Source organism: Asterias amurensis, chromosome 16 (assembly GCF_032118995.1).
Source record: "Asterias amurensis chromosome 16, ASM3211899v1".
Taxonomy (NCBI): domain Eukaryota; kingdom Metazoa; phylum Echinodermata; class Asteroidea; order Forcipulatida; family Asteriidae; genus Asterias; species Asterias amurensis.
The window spans coordinates 3,840,241-3,863,677 of record NC_092663.1 but is presented as its reverse complement, the minus strand read 5'-3'; the positions used below and the strand labels follow the sequence as shown (position 1 = coordinate 3,863,677).

The following is a 23,437-nucleotide window of genomic DNA, read 5'->3' as shown; positions in this document are numbered from 1 at the left end:
GCTGGCCCAAAGTAAACCTTGTTTTTTGTTTTGCTGAATAATGCATTCATTTTATTAACATTAATTTACTGTCTATTGTGTTTTATTTTTAATTCTGTAATATGTTTGTACATAATTACTTTTAGATTAATGAGTGTTTGAAATTGCTGGGCACGTTTGAAATACAGTGTTAAAAATAACAACAGTAACAATTTACATATCGCCAAATCCATCGAAAGCAATGCTCCATGACGAAATACATGAAATACATGAAACAAATGAAAAGTTAAAAAGAATGACCGCATAATATGACCATTAATGTCTGGATTAAAGCCATTTGACCCTTTCGGTTCAGAAACAAACAAAAAAGGTTCACAGATTTACAAATAACTTACAGGGTTTACAGAAGGCGAAAGACTTCTCTTGAAACATTAGTCCATGAAATGCTTTACTTTTTGAGAAATCAGCAAAACAATATAAATTCTCGTTAACGAGAATTACGGATTTATTTTTAACACATGTCATGACACAGCGATACGTACGGAAACAAGGGTGGGTTTTCCCGTTATTATCTCCCGACTCCAATGACCGATTGAGCCTAAATTTTCACAGGTTTGTTATTTGATATAGAAGTTGTGGTACACAAAGTGTGGGCCTTGGACAACACTGTTTACCGAAAGGGTCCAATGGCTTTAACTTACCGTGATAAATATATAATAAATAATACAAGGAAAGCAATATCTTGGTCTTTGAAGTTCATTAAAACTCCTTGATTACTTTGGAATCGTAAAAGAAATTAGACTATTTGGTCTGGCAGAACGCCTATACATTAATATAAGCGTCTTGAGGCAGTTGTAACACAATCTACTGCCTCCTGTAATCACGTTAAGTGTGCAATACGATACCAAATTTTCTAGAACCCACTGTTATTCAAACCCCAATGTAAGTTGGGCACAAAGACAAAATAAAGCGAATAGCTAACACATTGGGACCCGATATTAAATTACAAATCGCAGGAGGCGTTTTGAATGTGCGTTGATCCTAAAGGGTGCGTTGGTGTTTTTTTTTTTTTTTTTTTACTACAAAACCGTGCGCTACACTCGCAGAAGTCTTATGATCAAATCAATGTAATTTAACCATTCTTACTTCAAGGTGAAATCTTTGGAGAAGTTAGTGTCAGACGCCCACTCTTAGTTACCTTATTTTTGTTTTTCAAAAGACTGTTCACGATTTTGTGGCGGAGTGGCGAGATGTCTTAGCAGTGTAGCTTTAACATTGTACTCGTCAACAATTCGTCTCTGAGGACTAAACCGCTATCTATATTAACATCAGAGGGTGTGGCGGTGGGCGGGGACAGTAAATGGTAAAAGGGAAAAGCTGGGATGTTAAGATTGACACTTATACCGAAGAGAGAATCGAAATTAACATCACATGGTGTTAAAGGCAGTGGACACTATTAGTAATTGTCAAAGACCAGTCTTCTCACTTGGTGTATCTCAACATATGCATAAAATAAAAACCTGTGTAAATTTGAGCTCAATTGTTGGTCGAGATAATAATGGAGGGAAAAACACCATTGTCAGACGAAGTTGTGTGCTTTCAGATGCTTGATTTCGAGACCTCAAATTCTAAATCTGAGGTATCTATTAAAATTCGTTGACAATTACTTCTTCTCGTGAACTACGTCACTTCAGAGGGAGACGTTTTTCACAATGTTTTATACTATCAACAGCTCCCTATTACTCGTTACCAAGTAAGGCTTTATGCTAATATTTTAACACCCTGGTACAAACGTTCACGTTTACCTTTTTTGTATATAAAGTAACAACACCAGTATGGTGTAAATTGTAACACCCAGTTGTTGCAGTGACGTTTCGGGTGAGATTGTTACAAAAAATTATCATTGAAATGATTGGTCATTGAGCAAAAAAAACCTCCAAAATTGGTGAAACAAAATTTAAGTTTGTCTTTTTTTTAACAACAGGTAATTCAAATTGCTGTATTCCATGCATATTATTAGCATAATCGGCTTCAAGTGAGCTACGAATATAAGCAACCTGGTGCTCTTAGAGTCGAATAACCGACAATTGTATTATAAAGTGGGTAGATAGGGATCAAGACCAAGATGGCCACGTCGTGAATCATTTCTTATTGCACCACCTATTTTATTACAGTGACTACTGGTAGAGGCATCTTAAGGATATCCTTGCTCTACTTTCCCAGTTCAACAACAAAATTCGTAACAATTTATATATAGCAGTCTTAATCACACTGCCACCTCGTTTGTGAGTCACCAGTGGTGATCGACTCCATGTAAACATATCAGTGTAGTAGCAGTGTGAAGTTGCAGTACGGGGACAAGGATGCGTCTCTAATGACCATCCGATCAATACGCAACCTCTGTTGCTAACCAACACCTCAATTTGTTTCACCGTGAGTAATAGCACGAAGACAATGCATTCGGCATAGCAGGATTTTTCGATCACACAATTTCACGACTTCTTTTTGGAGTCTCTGGTCCTTTTCGAAACGACGGCTTTGCGTGTGGGCATTTGCCTCTGGCTCCGTCAGACAATGTAGATAATATAACGTGCACTTTTCTTACGGGGATTCAAATTGGCGGGTGGAGACCAAGTCCAAACCCAAGGTTTTCGAAAAGGGTCTCTTGTATTCCATAAACCTACTCTCGCGCGCAAGGGGGGGGGGGGAGCTGCCGCATCATGGAGCAAGTTCGGGTGAGCGACTAGACTTGTCCAGCCGTGACGTAGCTCTCAAATTGACCATATCGATCATGCCCCATCGACAGTCAAACTCCCTGTGCTCTATGGTTTCTGGTTAAAGTCTAATCGGTGTAGTCAAGTCTAACTTCAACGAGGCAGGGTTTCAGAGACATGCCATTGTTCATAGTAACCATGCTAAGGGGATGGGCAAAGGTTCTGAGCAGGTGGGGGAGGGGGGACACCCATGTCAATGCGGTGACACTACTGCCGGTTAGCCTTGCATATTACCAGATCTTCGATAATATTCAACTACTGTGGTCAAATATTCTAATGAAATATTTGTTTGATTTGGTTGTCACCGATATAAGGCTATGTAGGGCATCATGGTAAATAACCGGAAATAAAATACCTGCCTATGGGGTCTATAGCCTTGCCTACAATGCCCTCCGTAATTGAGATATTGGTTGTATCCATGAAGCTTGTCTCATTCTTCGTTTTCGAATTTTTGTAAGAACTCATAATAGAGATGAAAGTCGTTGGCTAATTATGCCGTAGTTAATAGTATTTAAAACAGTGTTGATGCAGGTACTGATATGTTAAAATTGACACCACGGGTGTTGCCACATATGATATACACACAAGAAAGAATCAAGGTTAACATTATGTAGTTTCGAAATAACACCAATGATGTTGTGCTGGGAGAATCTGGTGTTATTTTAACACCGTATGGTTTAAATTGCGATGTTATCTATTGTATAAAAAAAAATTATAAAACCAATTTGGCAGTGTAGATTTTTGAATGTTTGTTGATAAAATAACAACTCATCACAGAGTGTAAATACTAATTGTTTATATAAAAAAAGCTAGGTCGGTGCATTATTTTATCAGGCACTCCCGGGAATCTAAAAGACTATCTCATACGTCAATAAAACAACAAAGACTGGCCTTTACTTCCTGTCCTAGCCCAGGAAACATTCATTCCGGTGTTTTGATCAGATACGCTTCTGACATTTAGGCATACTGCAATTTGACTTGATTACAATACAATCACAGGGAGATGGAGGTCAGGGGCGGAGCCATGGGGTAAAAAGGGGGAGGCACAGGCCTCCACGAGCATTTCGATTAGGTTAGACTTGTGGACAAGAGTAGTAGGTACGCGCAGTGCAGTAGTTTTGCGAGACAGTTGCCAAAGAGCCTTTTCGCTATCACCGCGACAGACATTTATAACGACTTGTCCACAAGTTTACGATTGGGTTTGTGGGTGACACACACATTCATAATTCACAAAACCATCTGGAACTATGTTGGTTTTTATCCATCTCAACATTTCTTCACAACATATTCTCCTCACATTTTTGTTCTCGTGCCCTATCAACGATTGTCATGCTGTCTCCATCTTGATCATGTCCCTTGTATCGAATGACAATAATGAATGCTAATAATCATTTTGCAATTAGGAACCAGACTATTTTGTTATTCCAGCCTCGGTGTGATTACATAGACATCAATGGGGAAAAATCAAAATGGCTACACCATGACAAAGCTATATAGGGCTTCATGCTTCGTGTAGAGGCATCCTTGGTGCTGTGACTCATTGATACATATAAAGAAGTTGAGGGTTGGGCCAAGGTGGAGAAAGAGGGAGTGAACACAAACTACCTCATTGCTATATGGGAGGGAAACATCGATTTGCTGATCATTACTACATCATTATGGCTGATGTTCTGGATTTTTTCAAGGTAATTTATCGAAAGAAAAAAAACCGACGTCCATGGACATTAAAGTAGGTTTTCCCGGCCATTAATTTCTCTGAGGTGTTTGTTCTTTCATTATTCTCTTGCAAATCCGAAGACCCATTGAGCTCAAACTTTCACAGACTTGTTATTTCATGCATATGTTGGGATACACCAAGTAAGAATACTGCCGTCGATTTCACAAAGAGTTAGGACTCGTCTTATCTCGATTTAGGATGAGTAACTCTTCCTAACTTAGGATTAATCTTAAGGTCTGCATGCTACAGTGCAGGGTTGGGACTCGTCCTAAGTCCTAAGATCAGTCTTAAGTTAGGAAGAGTTTTGTGAAATCGACGGCAGGTCTTTGAAGATTACCAAACGTGTACAGTGTATTTAAACCAGTTTGCAATATCCCCCTTTCCAAGTTTGGAATGATTCCATTCTTAAACAACATTTGTGTAGGAAAACTATTTGCACCAGGAACATATCAAAGTGAGACTTCTCTTGAAGTTTGGTATCTATATGCAAACCGTGTGATGTTTTCGACATATTTAATAGCCGATTCATTCCACGGATATCCATCAAATTTCATTTAAAAAACCACAGATTTACGAAGCAGATAAATAATAACTCACAGACAAATTCAGTAATTTTTCTTAACGGTACTTTTTAATGATAACCGAACGAGTCTAAAACATTGATCGCACCGCCATCTTGGCTGGCACTCCACATGGTGGGTGGGTGACTTAATTAAAAACCTCCATTAAATTAAATTACAGTCTTGCAAAAATTATGTACAACACATCACGAATAATTTACATACTTAAAACAATAACAGTAGAATCTTTGTATATACACATTGACATTTCTGTGTTCTGGTACACATAAATATGATTTAATTTATATTTTTTTGAATTTAAACAGATTTTCAGCCAAATAACATTAAAGTTTAAAATGCATTACTTATGCAAGTTTCCCACATGTGACCTGCGTCGTCTAACACACATAAATACATTATCTAAAACAATGCCTTCGTATTTTTGTTTAAATATTTATTTATTTGTTGACCATAACAATTAAGGTCGTTATCTATTGATAGATACTTTACAACTTCTAATACTGTTGAAATTGGCATATCTATTTTTAAAGCTTGTTTTTTTTTTTTGGGGGGGGGGGGGACAACAACTTTGTTGAAATAATATTAAGGAAACAGTTTCATAAAAGATGTGGTAATGTAATCAGGCTCCACTTAAAGTGCTGCAATGAAATGTTATCCTACGGGGTAGACAATGAACCAAACTTGCTGCTGATGATTAAGTCATTAAACTTTACCACGCCATTGCCAGACAATACATTCCAGTTAGTCAGAGAGCAAAATGGCGCGAAAAAAAAAAAAAAAAAATGATTGAAAGGTCGTGTGGAGAGAAAAAAAGAGTAAATAGTAGACTCACGAGATCTCATCGTCTTCACACGCGATCTGGTGAATCAGAAATGTCAACGAATCATTCAAATGTCAAATCTTGGTAAATGAGACACGTGCTTACAGCGAGTGCAGGCTTTTACTGAAACATTCTGACTTAAGGTGGTAAATGTATCCAGGGATGTGTTGTCTCATAGAGCATCATCTGGCGGTGAAGACATTAAAGCTTAATGGGAGAGTAAATGATGCTTGATGGCATGGCTTTGGAATAAGATGGTGAAACTCAACACCTTATTGGTCCTTGCCATAATCAAAATCTTTCTATAAGGCGTTGAGATGACCACTTTCAAATGCAACAAATCATACCATATTGGACGGCATATCAAATGCTTTAATCTAAGAACGTTCATACATTGCAATTGGATACAATAATGTATGCTATCGTAATGGCATATGGCAAGAACTCCCTATATATTAATGGGCATGTTTTATTTCTTCATCAACATCTTAATATTCACATTCCATTGTTGACGTATTGCCATCAACATCCCTGTCCCTTATTACGAATTCAGAGACAAACATATTGACGTGGATTTCATGGATAATAACACTACCCAATCAATCTAAAAAAATTAATGTAAATCTTCAATTTGTATATTATCCCATATTTCTATTCTAACCGATACATCCACCAAGCTTTCAACTCCGTCTAATCATCTACGGAAGACACCGAAGGTCGTTTTACAGCATCCGTATTGTCAACAAGCCTATATGGCCAAGTAATTGACATAGCCTGGTTCGAGTCTCCCTCTGTATGTGTGGATGGAGGGAGACTTAGTTACAAGCTAGGATGAGGCAATGATGAGACGGGGGTTGGTTAGCGAGCAACTCTAGAGAGAGCGGTTTGCACACATACATGAGACTGATGTCGAAAGAGGGATGGTGACATATTATGCATCATTGCTTTCATTGTCTTGCCTTAGTCATCACAAGACGTAGAGTCGATTACATTGATTCAAATACTGTTATTCGTTTATTTGAACTGATAGATTCTCATTGCATCAATTGTCTCGCCTTAGTCATCACCTGACGTAGAGTCGATTACATTCATTCGAATACTGATACTCGTTTTCAAATTCTCATAATGAAATATTTTCCAAAAAGAGTATTGAATAATGTCATTATGATTTGAGTTATACCGCCATCCCTGTATAAACTACAATGTTCGTGTTCGAATAAACGAACTTATAATATATTCCACTTAATCGGCAATCTCTCTTATAACGATGTCAGACAATATTTTGAAAGCCCTCCTGTAAAATACTGACTTTTGAAATATATTTGTCCCTGATAACTACGTAGACTGAACTGCATTAGATCTCATGGCAAACACAATATATTTTCCAAATATTTGTTTTCAAAAAGACAATTCATACAGTTTTTGTTCCATTTGCGAAAGAGTTTATAATAGGGACACTATTTTGTTTATTTACATATCTTTAAGGATTAATTACACATTGGGGAAAGTGTACCACAATTTAGTCTGCCAGCAGCTATAATATGGTATTGCTGTGGGTGGACATTATCTACAATCACACAGTACAAAGTATAATTGAGTTATTTAATTCTACAATATATACACATTATTTATATCAAATTTGTATACTTTCTTAAACAACGAGAACAATCAACATTATTTGGCTGAAGATCATAATACGTAACAATTCTTTTTAGACACTACACTTTACACAGGAAAAAGCATCACAGCTGGTACACTGTTACAACATGAAGACGTGTCTAATATTTTGCGAGCCTTATTTTGTTTGCCGTTATTTTATGTTTTAGTGCGCGAGTCATCTGACACAGTGCAGTATTAATGTATGTACATAAATAATGATCGATTGATCCGTTGTGTCAACACGCAGTGCATTATGGGTAATCAGATAAAACCGTAAGACAAAGATGTCAACCTAAACTGAAATTGTTTAATTAAAGCCGTACGAATTATTCTTAAGGAATTGTTAGCTGATGCTACACTGTAAAGACAGTTTAGAACTTCAACACATGTCTTCAAGCATAAGCTTTTGTACCCACTGTTTTAACATGTGAAACCTAAAACAAGTTTAGATTCTTGTGTGTGGTGAATGCCACAAACCATTATGAGCAGGTGTCAAAATGATCAGCATGTTTATCCTTAAAACTTGTTTTAAAATTGGGCACACCATTTGTGTTTACTTTAAACTCTAAACAGAGTTTTTACAGTGTACTGTTTTATGTAAGCATTTAAACTGCGTTGTCATTGCTCACACTTTCTGATTATGGTTACTCTGTTTTGTGACAATTATAAAATTCAAATTCAAAAGAAATTAAACAACAACATGTCATCTTTGAGTCTCGTTGGTAAACATAATTAAGTACTGCACAGATATGCATGTTGGTACTCTGATGTTCCTGTTTCATGAATTGTAAGCGTTTAACCTGTGATGTTAATTGCTCACACTCACATTATTCTTATATGTTTACCCTGTTTTTGGACACTTATTAGAAATATTCAAATTCAAACGGGATTAGACAATATGCCATCTTTAAATCTCGCGAATAGAGCTATTTTTGTGCTGCACAAATTTTCGTTTTTCTTATACAGACATCTTGTAATGCGAGTGGATGAACAGATATCGCAGATGTGCGTAATAAACCAGTAAATCCACTTTCTCCGTCTGTCATAACAGGCTTGCAATTTCATAAATTTCCATCTCATGTTTTCTTAAATGCCAAAGAGAGATGAGTGTTTGTATTAGCTCTCTCTCCATCTTCGTCTTGGCTGCCTCAGCCGAGCAATGACGTCATACCACGGGTATTAACTCGGCACTGCTCACCTCTCGCGCCGCAACCTTAGCGGCATATGCTAGAGTCTGCGAAAAAGATTCAATTTACTACGCGGTTCACGTTTGGCTGTCAATAGTTAGAACACCATTACTTTAAATTATTCCCTTCGCAACTATAATTTCCGGGTGTCTTAGGATTTAATCAGAGAAATAATAACTACATCCTTATGTTGATATCTTCGGAAACTTGAGTTCAGAAATAGAGTTCAGGATATGAATATTATAAAAATATTAGTGAGAATCATGAGGAAATATTTGTGGCTTTTTACAGATCGCGTACATCATTGTAATACAGCAGAATTTTAATGGGTGAAGTTTCATGATGAAAAGTTTCATTTAGAGAAACGATATTTCTCATACCATAGAACAACTATCGTCAATCGCTTCAGTCGTTACAACAACAACATTTTCTGAGAAAGTAGGAAAATTAAGGTTTCATTTAATTGCTTCTTGTTTTGACATGTATTTATTCTTAGCATCGAGTTGCAGACAAATATGTAATTACGTATCAGTGTACAGAATCCTTTTGAACAGGCTATATTGAATCCGAAAGCTACATGACAATAATGACATGTGGCTACCATTAATATATTGTTTATTTTGAAAAGATTGTGGTTTTAAGCAGGAGAGAAAACCTCCTTGTTTCGGTTCCATTCGGTTCAATTAAAGTACATTTAACACAGTTTCGTTTGTTGGTTTTCTCCAAAAGGAATTCTTTTGTATCACACTTTCACTTTGAACAAATCATCTGAATAATGCGGACGATGAAAATGGGATTAAACAGTCGTCATGTTTTATCACCTATATTCATACACCAAGATCATAATTAGAGATTCAACTTTTTAAAAGTCAGAATGTGGAATATCGATCAGATAACGGTTGTCTTATCATCTCTACCTTGTAATGTCTGACGGCTGTTGCATGTACTGGTTTAACTTCTCGGTTTAAACAAAAAACAATATTAATTTATCTAAGTAATTGCAGCCCTTGGTCTGGTGTAGAGAAAATGAGCGCCAACCTGTCCAAATCGATGCAAGCAATGGCGATGGAATTCACTTAGCAGTGAGGCATCGGGTCCATGGCATCGCTTAATAATCTACCGTCAAAAGCCGTTGCCATGGTGGCCCCTCCAAGAGCGCCAAATAATGCATCACAAGTGAAACTAGCGGTGGCATCCTCATTTAAAATGCGCACGGGAAAGAAAAACACGATTAATGTTGTCAACGTTCTCTCTTTACACTGCAGCGAGGGTATAAAAATTATAGATGCTTGTTGTACGGTCGCTCAAAAATACATTAAATATTAAACAAATAAAATCTTTCATAGCGAAACCTGCGCGCCAAAATTGTCTGTTATAAATTAAGAAACGCATGTTACACCCGTTCACAATACAAAATTATTTTCTTAAATATATATATCAAAATAAATATCACACACAAAATTATTTGTACAATTTTTTAGACTGCAGTATTTATCCTTCGGTATCATTTTGTACACAGGTCCCTCTTTTGCGCGTTGAGAATTTTCCTATTTAGCATAATCACTTCATAATTAATTCGTCATGTCTAGAGCGAGTGCGCGCCTCGCGTGAACCAATCAGAAGCAAGGAAAGACTCTAAGTAGTCAGCCATATTGGAAATTGGTGAAGAAACAGCTGCGTGCACCTACACCGAGAATAAACCGCATTTCTTCATAAACTCTTTCCATACATTGCCGAATATTCTTTAATACATGATACATTTTTGGAATGAAATTTTAACAACAGTCATGAATTAATTTAAATGATAACAAAGTTGGACAGCAATAAAGTGTAATTAAGACGATATTTCAAGTGGAAAAGCAGCAAAATCTGGTATTACCCCTCCACTCCAATGAAGCCAATACTGTAATAAATTACTTTTTTTCTGCAATTTTTTTTCCAGGGGAGCGATTTCCTAAAAAAGAAACTTGATCTCAGCAGAATTTCTGCTGCATGTCAAACATAAATCTACCAGTTTCGTGGCTAAAGCGTGAGAACCACTGCGACCGAAACCACAACAAAATACTCCCTCTCGGGCAAAAAGTAAAAAATTGTTTTGCAATATCGTCTTATCACACTGGGAAAAATATAATATGACAAATAATAAGCCATCTTTTGTTATTGTGACAGTATCTTGCTTCGATCAAACTTTGCATGAAAATAATATCTGATAAGTGATAACAGATGAAAATATACCGTTGCAGCAATGTGAGTTGACATTGCTAGCAATTTTTCGCGTACAGCTATTTGACACATCGGCTGAGGTATACAATCCATAAATAGAATGCACGTACCCTCAGTCATAGTGTGATAAGGTAGGCTATAGTGTTGTCGTGTTGTGGTGGCGAACTCTGGTATCAGACAAGAACTCCATTGAAATAAAAACCGCTGAGTAACAGCGTGGGTTACAATTTCGGTAAAAACAAAGATTGATCAGATTTCGTGCACAAGTTGTAAGGTCACGCCAATTAAACATAAGGGCTTATTATTTGACAATATTGATATTTGTTACAGCCTTTAACATACATAAGCGATAGAGATAATTTATTCAAAGTCTTTTGGAATTTGAATAAATTATCGATGGGATTTTAGCAGTACTGTTTTAAGTTATAGTACGGAAAAGGTAAGATCAACCAAACTACAGTCCTTGGTCGTTAATTTGGGTGAAAATCGCAATTTTTGTGTCTCGCCTTGTGACAATAGTTACAACATTTTACATATACATGAATACATTAATGAACCTAAACACACATGTACCTTTAGCTTTTGCCATAGGATTTAAGTTCACCCAAGACATCAGTGAAGTAGTTTGAGTCTCTGTTTATCCTCAACATCTTGGAGCTGCAATTGTTTATGATTCTTAGACATCTGGTCCAGAAGTTGTCTTTGTCTTCCTCAACCAGAAACGGTTTGAGCGGGTAGCTGATCTCATTGCCCATGTAGCTGTAGGACAGATACAGGCATGTTAGTACTGTAGCCTGGAGTTCTAATTCACTCTGTACGTCTTGGACCGATACGAGGTCTCGGACCAGCATGAAGACGAAGACAACATTTGCCGGGTTTAGGAAGTTGATGTCTTGCCACCCTTGGACGAGTAAAGACCGGTCGACGGCTCGTAACCAGACGATGGCATCGTTAGCGTCGAAGCTGCGAAGATGCGGGCAACGCCTGCTCAGGAAATTCCCCAAGCATTTCAGGAGTTCACTTGTGGAGGATTGGACCACCTTCTTAGGGGGTACAGTGGGTGTTTTCAGTTGCCCGCTGGAGGACTTTCTGATACCGCAGAAGGTGGTGTTATTGTTCTTGACGTTCTGATTCTGATGTTGGCTATTGGAGTTGGATTGACAGTGGGAATTCAGGTTGAAACATGAGAAAGATTTCTTGATGCTGGAATCCACATCATTACCAACTGTGCCGTTAACCTCCGACCGCTGGCGCTGTAGAGTTTGGTTGGTATTGTTGTTGGCGAGTTGATGATTCTTTGGTTTCAGAACATGGTTGTTGTTGGTTTTGTCCGAACCAGTGTAAAACTGGTTATTCGTGAATGACGTTGTGGAGACACCCTGGTTAGCGGTTCTCTTCTTGCTGGAGACATTGAACATCTTCCAGCCCAGCGCACTGATAAACATGGCCGAATGTTTTCGCATCGGCCTGGTGTCAGAGAGGAGGTTTTCCTTGGCGTTGTTGTTGGACGAATTCTTGCTGTTGTAGAGCATATTGAGATTGCTAACACTGAGCGATGCGGCGTCGCCATAATTACCGTTATCCTTATGCGGCCTGGGTGAGATGGATAGTACAGTCCCCATAGCGACTGGTTTATCCTCCTTACACGCAGTTCGGCTCTTGAAAAAGCAGAACTGCTTTCTGCTTAGAAGACCTATTGTTGTGGTATATATCTACCAACAGTGATACTAGATAACTCTGCTGTCGACTTCTTGCTCTGGTTTAACTAGAACTGGATGTTTTTTCAACGGCTGGTTTGGTTTAACATCGCAGTGTAGATCGATTGAGGAATGGAGGAGAGACGAGTTTCCCATTCACAGTGTACATGAGCAGGATGAAGTAATGTCGAACACCGAGCCCGTCGTCTGTGCTTATAGGCAGCCTAGCACTCCCCGTGAGGAAACCACACGTCACCGCCTCATCAACATTTTTAATACACGTTCGATGCGTATGGAGCATGCAGGGGACAGTCTGAGGCCGGTCGGCAGCTTCTTCCGCTGCACCCTGATTAAACCGACGACTGTTGTATGATTGAATCATCCAGGAAGGTTGTGTACACGATGTGTAATTAGGCAAGACAAATTGCCAATTAGTATGTAGGGCCGGAGGGTGAATGTTTCTAATGATAAATACCTTCTTTAAGAGATTGACATTATGTCATCTTTAAGGAAAACACTAGATTTGTGTAGATATGGAATCAATCACCTGTCAGATAAAGCTTTCACAACGGGCACCAAAAACAAAATCTCTTTTCAAATCGTCAGACAAAATGTCCTGTTCTGGTTTTATGGTGTAAACATTTCCTTATCTTGAGAAAAAAATATCAGCAGCATTTAATAATGAGTTCGGTCTTTTAAGGTTAGGTATCAGTTGCTTGCATCCCTTCAAGTAAAACAGTACAATATTTGTATAGGAATTGGCATACACCGTTCAAGTGAACCGAGGAAGAAGATGGATCAATCTTAAGTGAATTAGCCTGTCTCGATTTTTGCTAACAATTGAACAGTAGGCCTAGATGAGCAGTATGCAAATTATAAGAACATGTAAATATACGAAAGTACAAATAAGAATACAAAAAGTCACATAATAGGAAAGTATAGATGACAACCTAACAATAATAACCACACCAAGTTAATAATAATACATGGATGGTGCATCGAGATGTGTTGCCTAGCAATCTTTCTACCCGTAACTTGGTACAAAAAGGAGGATGGGATCGAGGAATGAGGCCAATACTGCAATACAGAAAGTTAGCAAATGAGAAATGTTACGAAGCTTGTGGGGCGAGGCGAGTGTAATTGACACAGTCTCCGTCAACTTATTAAAGTGCATGTCGTCATGGCCATAGAAAGCCCGAGCATGGGCTTTATGAACGAACTCTTACCCAGTTCTCCAAAGATCATGATAGGGATCGGGCGACACAATCCCTTTAAAGCCATTAAACACTTTCGGTACAGGCAAACCAAAAGTTCACAGATTTACAAATAACTTACAGGGTTTACAGAAGGTACTGGTAAGACTTCTTTTGAAATATTGTTCCATGAAATGCTTTACTTTTTGAGAAAACAGTAAAACAATATCAATTCTCGATAGCGAGAATTACGAATTTGTTTTGAACACATGTCATGACACGAGGAAACGTGCGGAAACAAGGTTGGGTTTTCCTGTTATTTTCTATCGACTCCGATGACCGATTGAGCCAAAATTGTCACAGCTTTGTTATTTTATATAGAAATTGTGATACACGAGGTTTGGGCCTTGGACAATACTGTTTACCGAAAGTGTCCAATGGCTTTAAGTGTTCAATTTGAAACAATATCCTACAATGTGATAGTGTCATAACGGTCTAGTTATTTTCAGAAATACATGGACGACGAAGACTTTATGCTGATATCTTATTAGGGAACATAGGAATGTGGTAACCCCAAAGGGAAGGGTTCAAAGAATGCTTAAAACAAAACTTGACCCCAGGTCAGGTTTTACACCTGGTTCTTGACGCATGGCATTCACAATGTCTGACATCACTTACCACAGGTGTATGTGATCCGTTTACCTGTCATTGAAAAATATCAATCACGCCACCAGAGTATATCATATGATATTATTATACATATCTGGTAATGAAGCGAAGGACATGCCTCCTCATAAGTAAACCTAATCAATGTAGCGCACGAGCCTGAGGAAACGTCCGATAATAGCGCTTGTGTGAACCAGTTACATCGGGGTTACCGCCCCCCCCCCCCCAGCCCTTCAGTACTCTTCCACTGTAAGTGTTCTGGGTTCATTAACGTGCACTACCAATTCTAGTACACGGGACCTACGGCTTAATGTCCCATCCGAAGAACAACGCAATTATGGTTAAGTATCTTGTTCAAGGACACAAGTGTCATGACCGGGACTCGAACCCACACTCTTCTGATTAGAAACACTAGTGTCATGTGTTCTTAAAACCGCTACTCACGAAATGCTACAAGTGTGCGTCAAACGAGTGAAAATACAATCTTAGTGAGATGACCAAAGATTCTAATGCTTTTCTTGATTAATGCGATGCAATTCGTCATCGGCAACATACCATTAGACATTGTTCACGTTTAAAGACACTGGACACTATTGGTAATTTTCAAAGAATATTCTTCTCACTTGGTGTATCTCAAAACATGCATGAAATAGAAAACCTGTAAAAATTTGGTCGTCGAAGTTGCGAGATAATAACGAAGGAGAAAACCCCCCCTCGTCACACGAAGTTGTGTGCGTTTAGATGGTTGATTTCGAGACCTCAAATAGACCCCGTTCCCACTGGACCTCTCATGCTCGTGGAAAATTACTTCTTTATCGAAAACTATGGCACTGCAGAGGGAGCCGTTTCTCACAATGTTTTATACCATCAACCTCTCCCCATTTCTCGTCACCGAATAAGGTTTTATGCTAATAATTGTTGTGACTAATTACCAATAGTGTCCACTGCCTTTAATTACCTTCACTCGTTGTGGAGTCATCTCGTTGTTTTCACATATCAAACTGAGGTTGAAATGGTTTTTAGTCTGGTGCCACTTTGAGTATGATTATCCTTGCCAAGTTGTGTTATTTACACTTTACAGGCACCATTGGCCCAGAATTTCGCTCTTAACAGAGTCATGTCATTTGGGCCATATCCCATGTTATAACAGCCATAGAAAGACTGAGACAAATAGCCTTTGGTGTTAAACGTGGCACATCACTAAGTGTTCCCAAATATTGGTATGTGTAGAAAGAGATATTAGCAGACAATGTCACTTTGTGGTATAATTGAAAGCTGTAATGGCGTGCTCGGTAACTATACTGAACACAATGCGACAGCAATTTAATTTATTCATTAGCAACCATTGACTTTGATAGTTTCAATTATTCAGAGACAACACTTCTTTGATACCAATTTCTTATGTGATTTACTTGTGGAACACAAGTCATCAGTTTTATTATTCTGTTTTCCATTCATAACAAAGAAACCCAAATGTCACAATGATCTTTATGATGTCTTACGTAAGCCTGAACGCCGAAATTTCAGCAGTGATATCGACTGATTTCGTGGCTTGTCGTGAACGAGCGGTCTAGTTCACCGGACCCAAGCGGTGCTGTTGTCAGCAACAGAGTGTGGGTTCAATTCCTGGTGATGACACTTGTACCCTTGAGCAAAGCACTTTACCATAATTGCTTCTAAGAAAATTGAGAAGTGTGCATGCTGCTCTACTAACAGTGTCCTTTAATAGTGGATGATACCTATGCATACATCATAACAAACCGCGAAGGGGGTGGGTTCCTATTTCAGCCGCAGGTAGGTGGAAAAATAATGATTTGGGTCGATAGCCCAAACCAGTTAAGTCTAGCACTCACCTTAAAGTAGCTTTCTGGCCTTGTGAGTTAGGCGATAACTCATTAAGAAGAAGAAAAGTTAAAAATAATTAATGAAGAACAAACCATACCAGATTCATTGATAAAGAGAACACTTTAACAACCCTGCTATTACACAAGGTGAATACTTGACGGCGTACAGATCCCACCCTTGATATTGTCTTTGATAGTTGCATCTTCTTAAGCTAAAGCTAGCCCCCTTCCCTCTAAAGGCAGTGGACACTATTGGTAATAACTCAAAATAATTATTCGCATAAAACCTTTCTCGATGACGAGTAATGGGGAGAGGTTAAAAGTAAAAAAAAACATTGTGAGAAACGGCACCCTCTGATGTGCCATAGTTTTCGAGAAAGAAGTAATTTTCCACGAATTTGATTTTGAGACCTCAGATTTAGAACTTGAGGTCTCGAAATCAACTATCTAAACGCACACAACTTCGTATGACAAGGATGTTTTTTCGTTCATTATTATCTCGCAACTTCGATGACCGATTGAGCACAAATTTCCACAGGTTAGTTATTTTATGCATATGTTGAGATACACCAACTGTGAAGGCTAGTCTTTGACAATTACCAATAGTGTCCACTGCCTTTAAACTCTTCCCTTCTGTATGCTTTCTTACTTCATTCATGTATCTCCACTTCACTGCCTTTAGTTACATGTTCATGTTTGTTGTGTTGTCATTTAGCCTTCGAGAAAGACTCTGCTAGGGTCGAAACGTCAAGCCATTAACTGTTTTTTTTTACTATTAGTAGTAGTAATCCTTTACAATAAATGATTAGTTTATACAAGAATAGAATATCGAAGACCTCTTGCAAGGTTATCCGTGGGTGATGGAAACTATACGAAACATAGCGACGGGCTAAAAAGTGTGTTTTCTGTTTTCAAAAAAACAAAAACAAAAACCCGAAATGCTTAAAATAAAGACTGTACAAATCCCAAACGCTGCTGTGGGTAGAACTCAACTGAATACAACAAATGCACTATTTTAGGGTTTCAAGACCATTATACAAGGATACAGGCTCTTATTTTCTCCGTTTTCGAGAAGCTTCCGAATTTTACGCGATATCTGTTTCACTGAGCAGTACCATTTTACGTCTTTCCTTTTGCAGTTTTCCTGTTCGGTTACCCCCCCCCCCTTTCCACCAGGTTTTGACTGACTCGTTTTTAACCAGCTGCTCTTCTCAGCATTTCCTTGTATCAAGTTTTGACTTGAGTTTCAATCAAAGATGTTAAATTTGCATCGGGGATAAGGTACAGTACTTGGTTTTACCTTTACAACGGTACACTCTAAATACTAAAGAGTTGAATCCAACACTTGCATGAGTTCGGTGAGTGACTACTCTTTGAAAGTGTTGGATCCAGCGTTTTGTTTGTTAAATAAAGCTTTTTAAATTTTTGATCCAACACAAAAAGGGTTCATTCAACAATTTAAGTGTTATTTCAACGTTTCTCAAAAGAATGCTGCTGAATTGTTTAAAATGCTGGATTCAACACTATCAAAGCGTAGTCACTCACCTAACCCATGCAAGTGTTGGATTCAACTCTTTAGTTTTTAGAGTGTATAAGTAAGCACATGTATACTCAGTACTTTCTCGAGCTCTGTGAACAAAACACAAGCAAATCGGGTGGGTCGTGGGTTCGAATCCCGCCTACTAAAATGCATGTGATCAGAGCTCGGGAAAGTACTGAGTATACAGTGCTTACATACATCAGTGTAATGGGTGAAACAAAATATATATAGTTTCAATCAATTTGTTACATATTCTTGTATAGACGTTGGGCCTTCCTCGCTGAGAATTTCGACGTAAATTACACCTGTCTTTATACACATACATAAAACAGCCGTATGGTAACAGTCTGAGCTATATGAAATTCCACTGCTCCTGCATTTTACGCTCTTGATGGACGGTGCTCTTTCGGGTCCTTGTAGACGAATGCATAAGTATCTGCCAGACTGCAGCTATTTGTGTGCTCTTCCATCCCTGTAATGGATTGATGGTCTCTCGACATTTACTTTTCCCTTTCTGTAGGATTTTTATGAGGAGATTATTATGCATGCGGCTAAAACCAAAATGCTGAGCCGGCAAGGCTATGATTAATTACATGAATTAGCCGCGAGTTAAGCACCACGTTGGAGATTGAAAATTGAACATCTCTATGGTTACGAGCTTGCCTTTGTGATTACTGTCAATAAATAGTGTTAATTTATACACAAAAATGAAAGTCATCTTCCTAACGTTGATTTTTGTTCATAGTTTATTATAAAAATGTCAGTTTTATTTTGACATTTTTTTCCGGGATGATCTTAAATTACTTTCTCACATCATCGTATTTGGAAACATACGACACATTAGATACATTTTAACTTACCAAACGCTTAACTCGTACATCTCATTTCAAAGTACATCACCTTAATTGGTAGAAAATATAATCAACAACAAAAATATAGAAACAAATGTATTGACATCTCATTTACGTTTATCTTTTCCCTTGAACATCGCCCTTATCTCGCCTTGACCTAGCACTGACTTTGAATCAAAGGTCACACCATAACACGAGAAACTGGAGACAAACCAAATAGCAATGTTGTCACTGTGTTTTTTAAATATTTTTTTATATACGAATGGAGTTTTTCATAAGACACATGGAGATAATTGAAGATCATGGGGAAGGTTAAGACACGATGGTTTGACAACATCAAGGACATTATCAACTACTTGGGTATAGAGCGTGATGCGACGTCCTTAAAGGCACTGGACACCTTTGGCAATTGTCAAAGACCAGTATCCAAACTTGATGTATCCCAAAACAATAATAACAAACTGTGGACATTTTGACTCAATGGTCGTCATGGTTGCAAGATAATAACGAAAAACACCCTTTTTGCACATTGGTTTGTTCTCAGATGCCTAAAGAAGGCTTCGGGCCTGAAGTCTTTCATTTTTTTGTAATAAATTACCCTTTTCTCAAAAACAACGTAACTACAGAGGGAGCCATTTCTAGCAATGTTTTATAATTAACACCTCTCCATTGCTCTTTACCAAGTTGTTTTTAATGCCCAACATTATTTGAGTAGTGTCCCTTGCCTTTAAGACGGGAGACAGGTGTAGGTGCCAGTCGCTTGAAGAAGATTGCAATAGATCACCCAGGCTGTCCTTGCTCTTTCCTTACTACACAGGTATAGAATAAACCATTGGTATTGTCCTTGACACTTGCTGTGTTGTAGTTAAAGGAAAGGGTCATCATGGTAAATATTCCAGAAATTAAAGACCTATACAAATTTATTGAGTGGTTTAAAAGCACTGCAGCTGTTGATGGGGTAAACTTACTATTTTGAGAAAGAATTCCCATCTTAGAACTTAGAAGTAAGGTTTAGATTGTTCAACCCAAAACATCTAATAATTTCTGAAGGGTTGGTAGACCCATCCTCTGTCGCCTCGCTAAAATATGTGTCTATTGAAGCCAAACTGACTCTCTTCAAATTTGCAATTGATTTCTGGACTCAGTTATTTGGTTCTTCATTTTTGTAACAATTTGCTTTCTATATTTCATTTCATAGCTTTGTTTGTGCTTTGCGTAGTGGCTCCTACATTTAAGCGCTAAAGAAATGTCTTGGGTCTATATTGAGTACTCTACATGAAAATCGACGCTCTTGTGAAAAACAAAGGTTTATGCTCTTTTTCAGCAAGTAGACGATGAATTCAGCTCAGACTTTCGCGCTTGACTTTTTCTATATTTGTCCAATCTTTAAAATTTTGCCTATTTTTTTATATAACAGCATTACATTGACAAAAAAACAGTCCCTATACCTTTAAATCAAGTGACAGTTAACTTCTTATCTTGAATTTTCTAGCACTCCTTTGTTGTTCTGTGGATGTAGGAATTTGTCATAGGATATAGGAAACGGTTGTCCGGTACCTGATACCATATACCTTCAGTCAGTGGTAAGTTGTGGTTTGTGTTCCATGAATTTATTTTGTCAAGGACTTGGCAGCGTATAACACCAAAAAGGCAGGGGTAGACATCTGTCCTGGGTTATGTGGTTTGGTGCTAAGGACCTATAGAACGTCTATCGTTGTTGGATTCCTTTGTTTTAACCATAGTCCATGGGTATATTTCTTTACTTCTATGTTATGCTGCCAAAACTGTTTTTTTTTTTTTTTTTTTTTTTTTTTCATTAAAAAGTATCAATGCCTCTAAATGTTTAACGACGATCTGTTTTGTCCGGTCAAACATCGTGTCCAGGCGCATGACACCTATTCTGTGAAGGTAAACATAAATATGAACTTAAATCTAGAGCAAAAGACAGATCACAACAAGATCTGTTTTCATTTACTTAGGTTTTGTTTACCTGTTGCAAACAAACCACACTTCATTCCCATAGCTTCGTCAAACTTAATGAAATTACGCAAACTTGCTCTCTTTCCGCCAAGTTCAACACCCCAACGGTACCAAAAAGTACACGGCTGCACCACAGGTGAAATCAACGTGACTTTGTTACGTCAGAAAACCGGTTAAAACATATCCACCCTCACAATCAACCTACACGTTAAGAGTCATTACAGAGTCCATCAAGATGGTTGAAACTTTAAGTACTGACCAAGGGACTCGACTACGTCATGAATTAACCCCTCCCACAACTTTGCAACCCACGATCGACGCCCCTCGAACGCGCAACCCAACCCATCATACACCAAGGACTTGTGTCCAAGCTCCCCCAATGGACAGATAAGCGTTGTTTAAATAAGCCACTATGTCGTAGATTGAGAGAATCCACGACGTAACGCTCAAATCTACCTCCAAATACATACTTATGCGTATGAACACCCCAAGGATCGGTGTCCTGAGCACACCAACGGGCAGACTCGCGACTTTAGAACCAGTAAAGGGAACCGACTATGACGAAAGAATACGACTGATCTGAAAGAGCCTGTATTTTAATACGTACATCGGGTACTAAATATAAGAATCATTCCCAAATGTAACCGTTCTTCGTCTCTGAAGACGGTGTGCCACGGTGTGAATCGGCAATTTGGACGTCCCTATATTCTAAGATAGCTGCGTAGATAAAGTAGACGTACAGCTACACAATGCTCCTCCCCAAATTTGGTCACAAGCCGCCGCCATATTGCAGACACGCGCAGCTTTTTACCCTTAAAATAAACCACACCCAGCGGGCAGTATTTTCATCAAGGAAAGATTGGGGAACATTTTAAGAAGCAGCAGAGGGACAAGTCTCCATATTTAAGACTGGGCATGCCGTCTTGAAGACAAATCCCAACAGATACTACGCTGTTGCCCGCGGATACATGTACACTGCACTGCCGCATCTTAGAAGCATGTACATGTTGTTTGCTATAATCCAAGTATCTTACACAATTGTATTTGTCTATAAAAAAAAATCCATGGTCAAAAAAACAAATTCTCATTTCCTGAAAAAAATAGTGCAATTTATGTAATCTGAACACTTTTTTTAAGGAAAACCAATAGTGCAAAAAAAAAGACATAAAGCCTTATTCGCTTTATATTTTTGGCTTCCTGAGAAAAAAATAGTATCAAACCTTGATTAATTGGCTGGTTATTTTCTTATTATAGCCCTGACTTGGGGTTGTTGATGTGTTTTGTCAGAGACTTTTGTAACTAGACAAAAACGGAAAATTGTAAAACACTTCTCAGTATTTCAGGTGGTTTTATCAATGCTGTTACCACTTGGCTTTGGTTTGTTGTAAATTTTTGTTTTACTTGTAACTTTGTATGCCTATATCTTTAAATACATTTTTTTCTTTTCTTTTAACGTACATTGAAACGATTTTGGCATTTGGACCACCTGTTTAAATTTGAATGTGTTGATACTAAATATTCCAGAATATAACGAATCAAATTCAATTCAATAAAATGCTTATTCCATACTCTTGTTGAAAAAAAAAACAATTGTGAGAATTAAACAGTACATACAAATCTAAAGCGCATTAAAATATACAAAAACAGTATAATCTTAAAGCAAATAATAAATTAATAACTAGGAATTAACTATGTACAAGACAGGAGCGAAACAAATACCAGTACACTTATAAATCAGTAAGCAGAGTGCTTACATTGCGGGCCCCCATCCTTGATGTATATATATTGAAGTATACACGCGTCTCAGCTAATGAGAACTCTTCATTGACATCAGTTTGGGGGGGGGGGGTACTGTTTGGGGGCATTTGACGTCATATGCAGGGGTCTAACTAGACTGTCCCCAAGTCCTTTCATTTTCTTTAAATTGGAGGAATTTAAAAAATATAGGAATTTAAAATTCATGTCTAAATAAATCTAAAAACGGATTGTCCCCATTACAATTTTTTAGATTTACTTTTAAATTCCTCAAATTTAGAGTGTTCGTAATAACTTTTGGTCATCGGACAAAGATGGATCTAATTGCACTAACCTTCATTCGCGGAACGACTAGATTTGACCATTATTAACAGAGAGCCTGTCGGTAAAATACCTCATTCTTATATTCGAACTAGACAGCTTCATTGGGTAAATATTGGTTTTCCTCTGAAGTAACGTAGTTTTTGAGAAAGAAAATATTTTCCACAAAAATATTTGAATTTTATACGAGACCTCAGAATTAAATTTCGAGGTTCCAAACATCAAGCATCTGAAAGCACACAACTTCGTGTGACACGGGTGTTTTTGCTTCCATTATTATTATTTCGCAACTTCGACGACCAATTGAGTTTAAATGTTCACAGGTTTGTTATTTTGTGCATATGTTGAGATACGCCAAGTGAGAAGACTGGTCTTTGACAATTACCAATAGTGTCCAGTATCTATAAATTGCTGGTGTCATTATCCAGATAATCATTAGGTCTTATTCGAGCAAATCAATAACTTCTGTGAATGGCTTGACGCTGGCTACATGGTGATGAATGGAATTAAATATACATCTAATGAGTTTAACTTAATTAAAGCAAGCAGACTTACACCAGAGTTTCCTGTGCTAAATTTAGCAGTATTCACCTCGCTATAGCTGCTCTCATGTACAATTTATGAATGTTCAAGTATGGGTTGTGGGGGAT

General features: G+C 37.9%; 1 protein-coding gene across 1 annotated transcript; it reads right to left on the bottom strand.

Annotated features, from left to right (window-relative positions):
* Positions 1–5,079: 5,079 nt before the first annotated feature.
* LOC139948891 (cyclin-dependent kinase 5 activator 1-like) lies at positions 5,080–12,830 on the bottom strand. The gene has a single exon (XM_071947249.1). The coding sequence runs from the start codon at positions 12,560–12,562 to the stop codon at positions 11,516–11,518; it is 1,047 nt and encodes a 348-aa protein (XP_071803350.1). The 5' UTR covers positions 12,563–12,830; the 3' UTR covers positions 5,080–11,515.
* Between the last annotated feature and the right edge of the window lie 10,607 nt (positions 12,831–23,437).

What these genes read in the sequence shown, in the direction of transcription:
- LOC139948891 (XM_071947249.1), bottom strand. Translation starts at nt 12,562, where the DNA reads ATGGGGACTGTACTATCCATCTCACCCAGGCCGCATAAGGATAACGGT.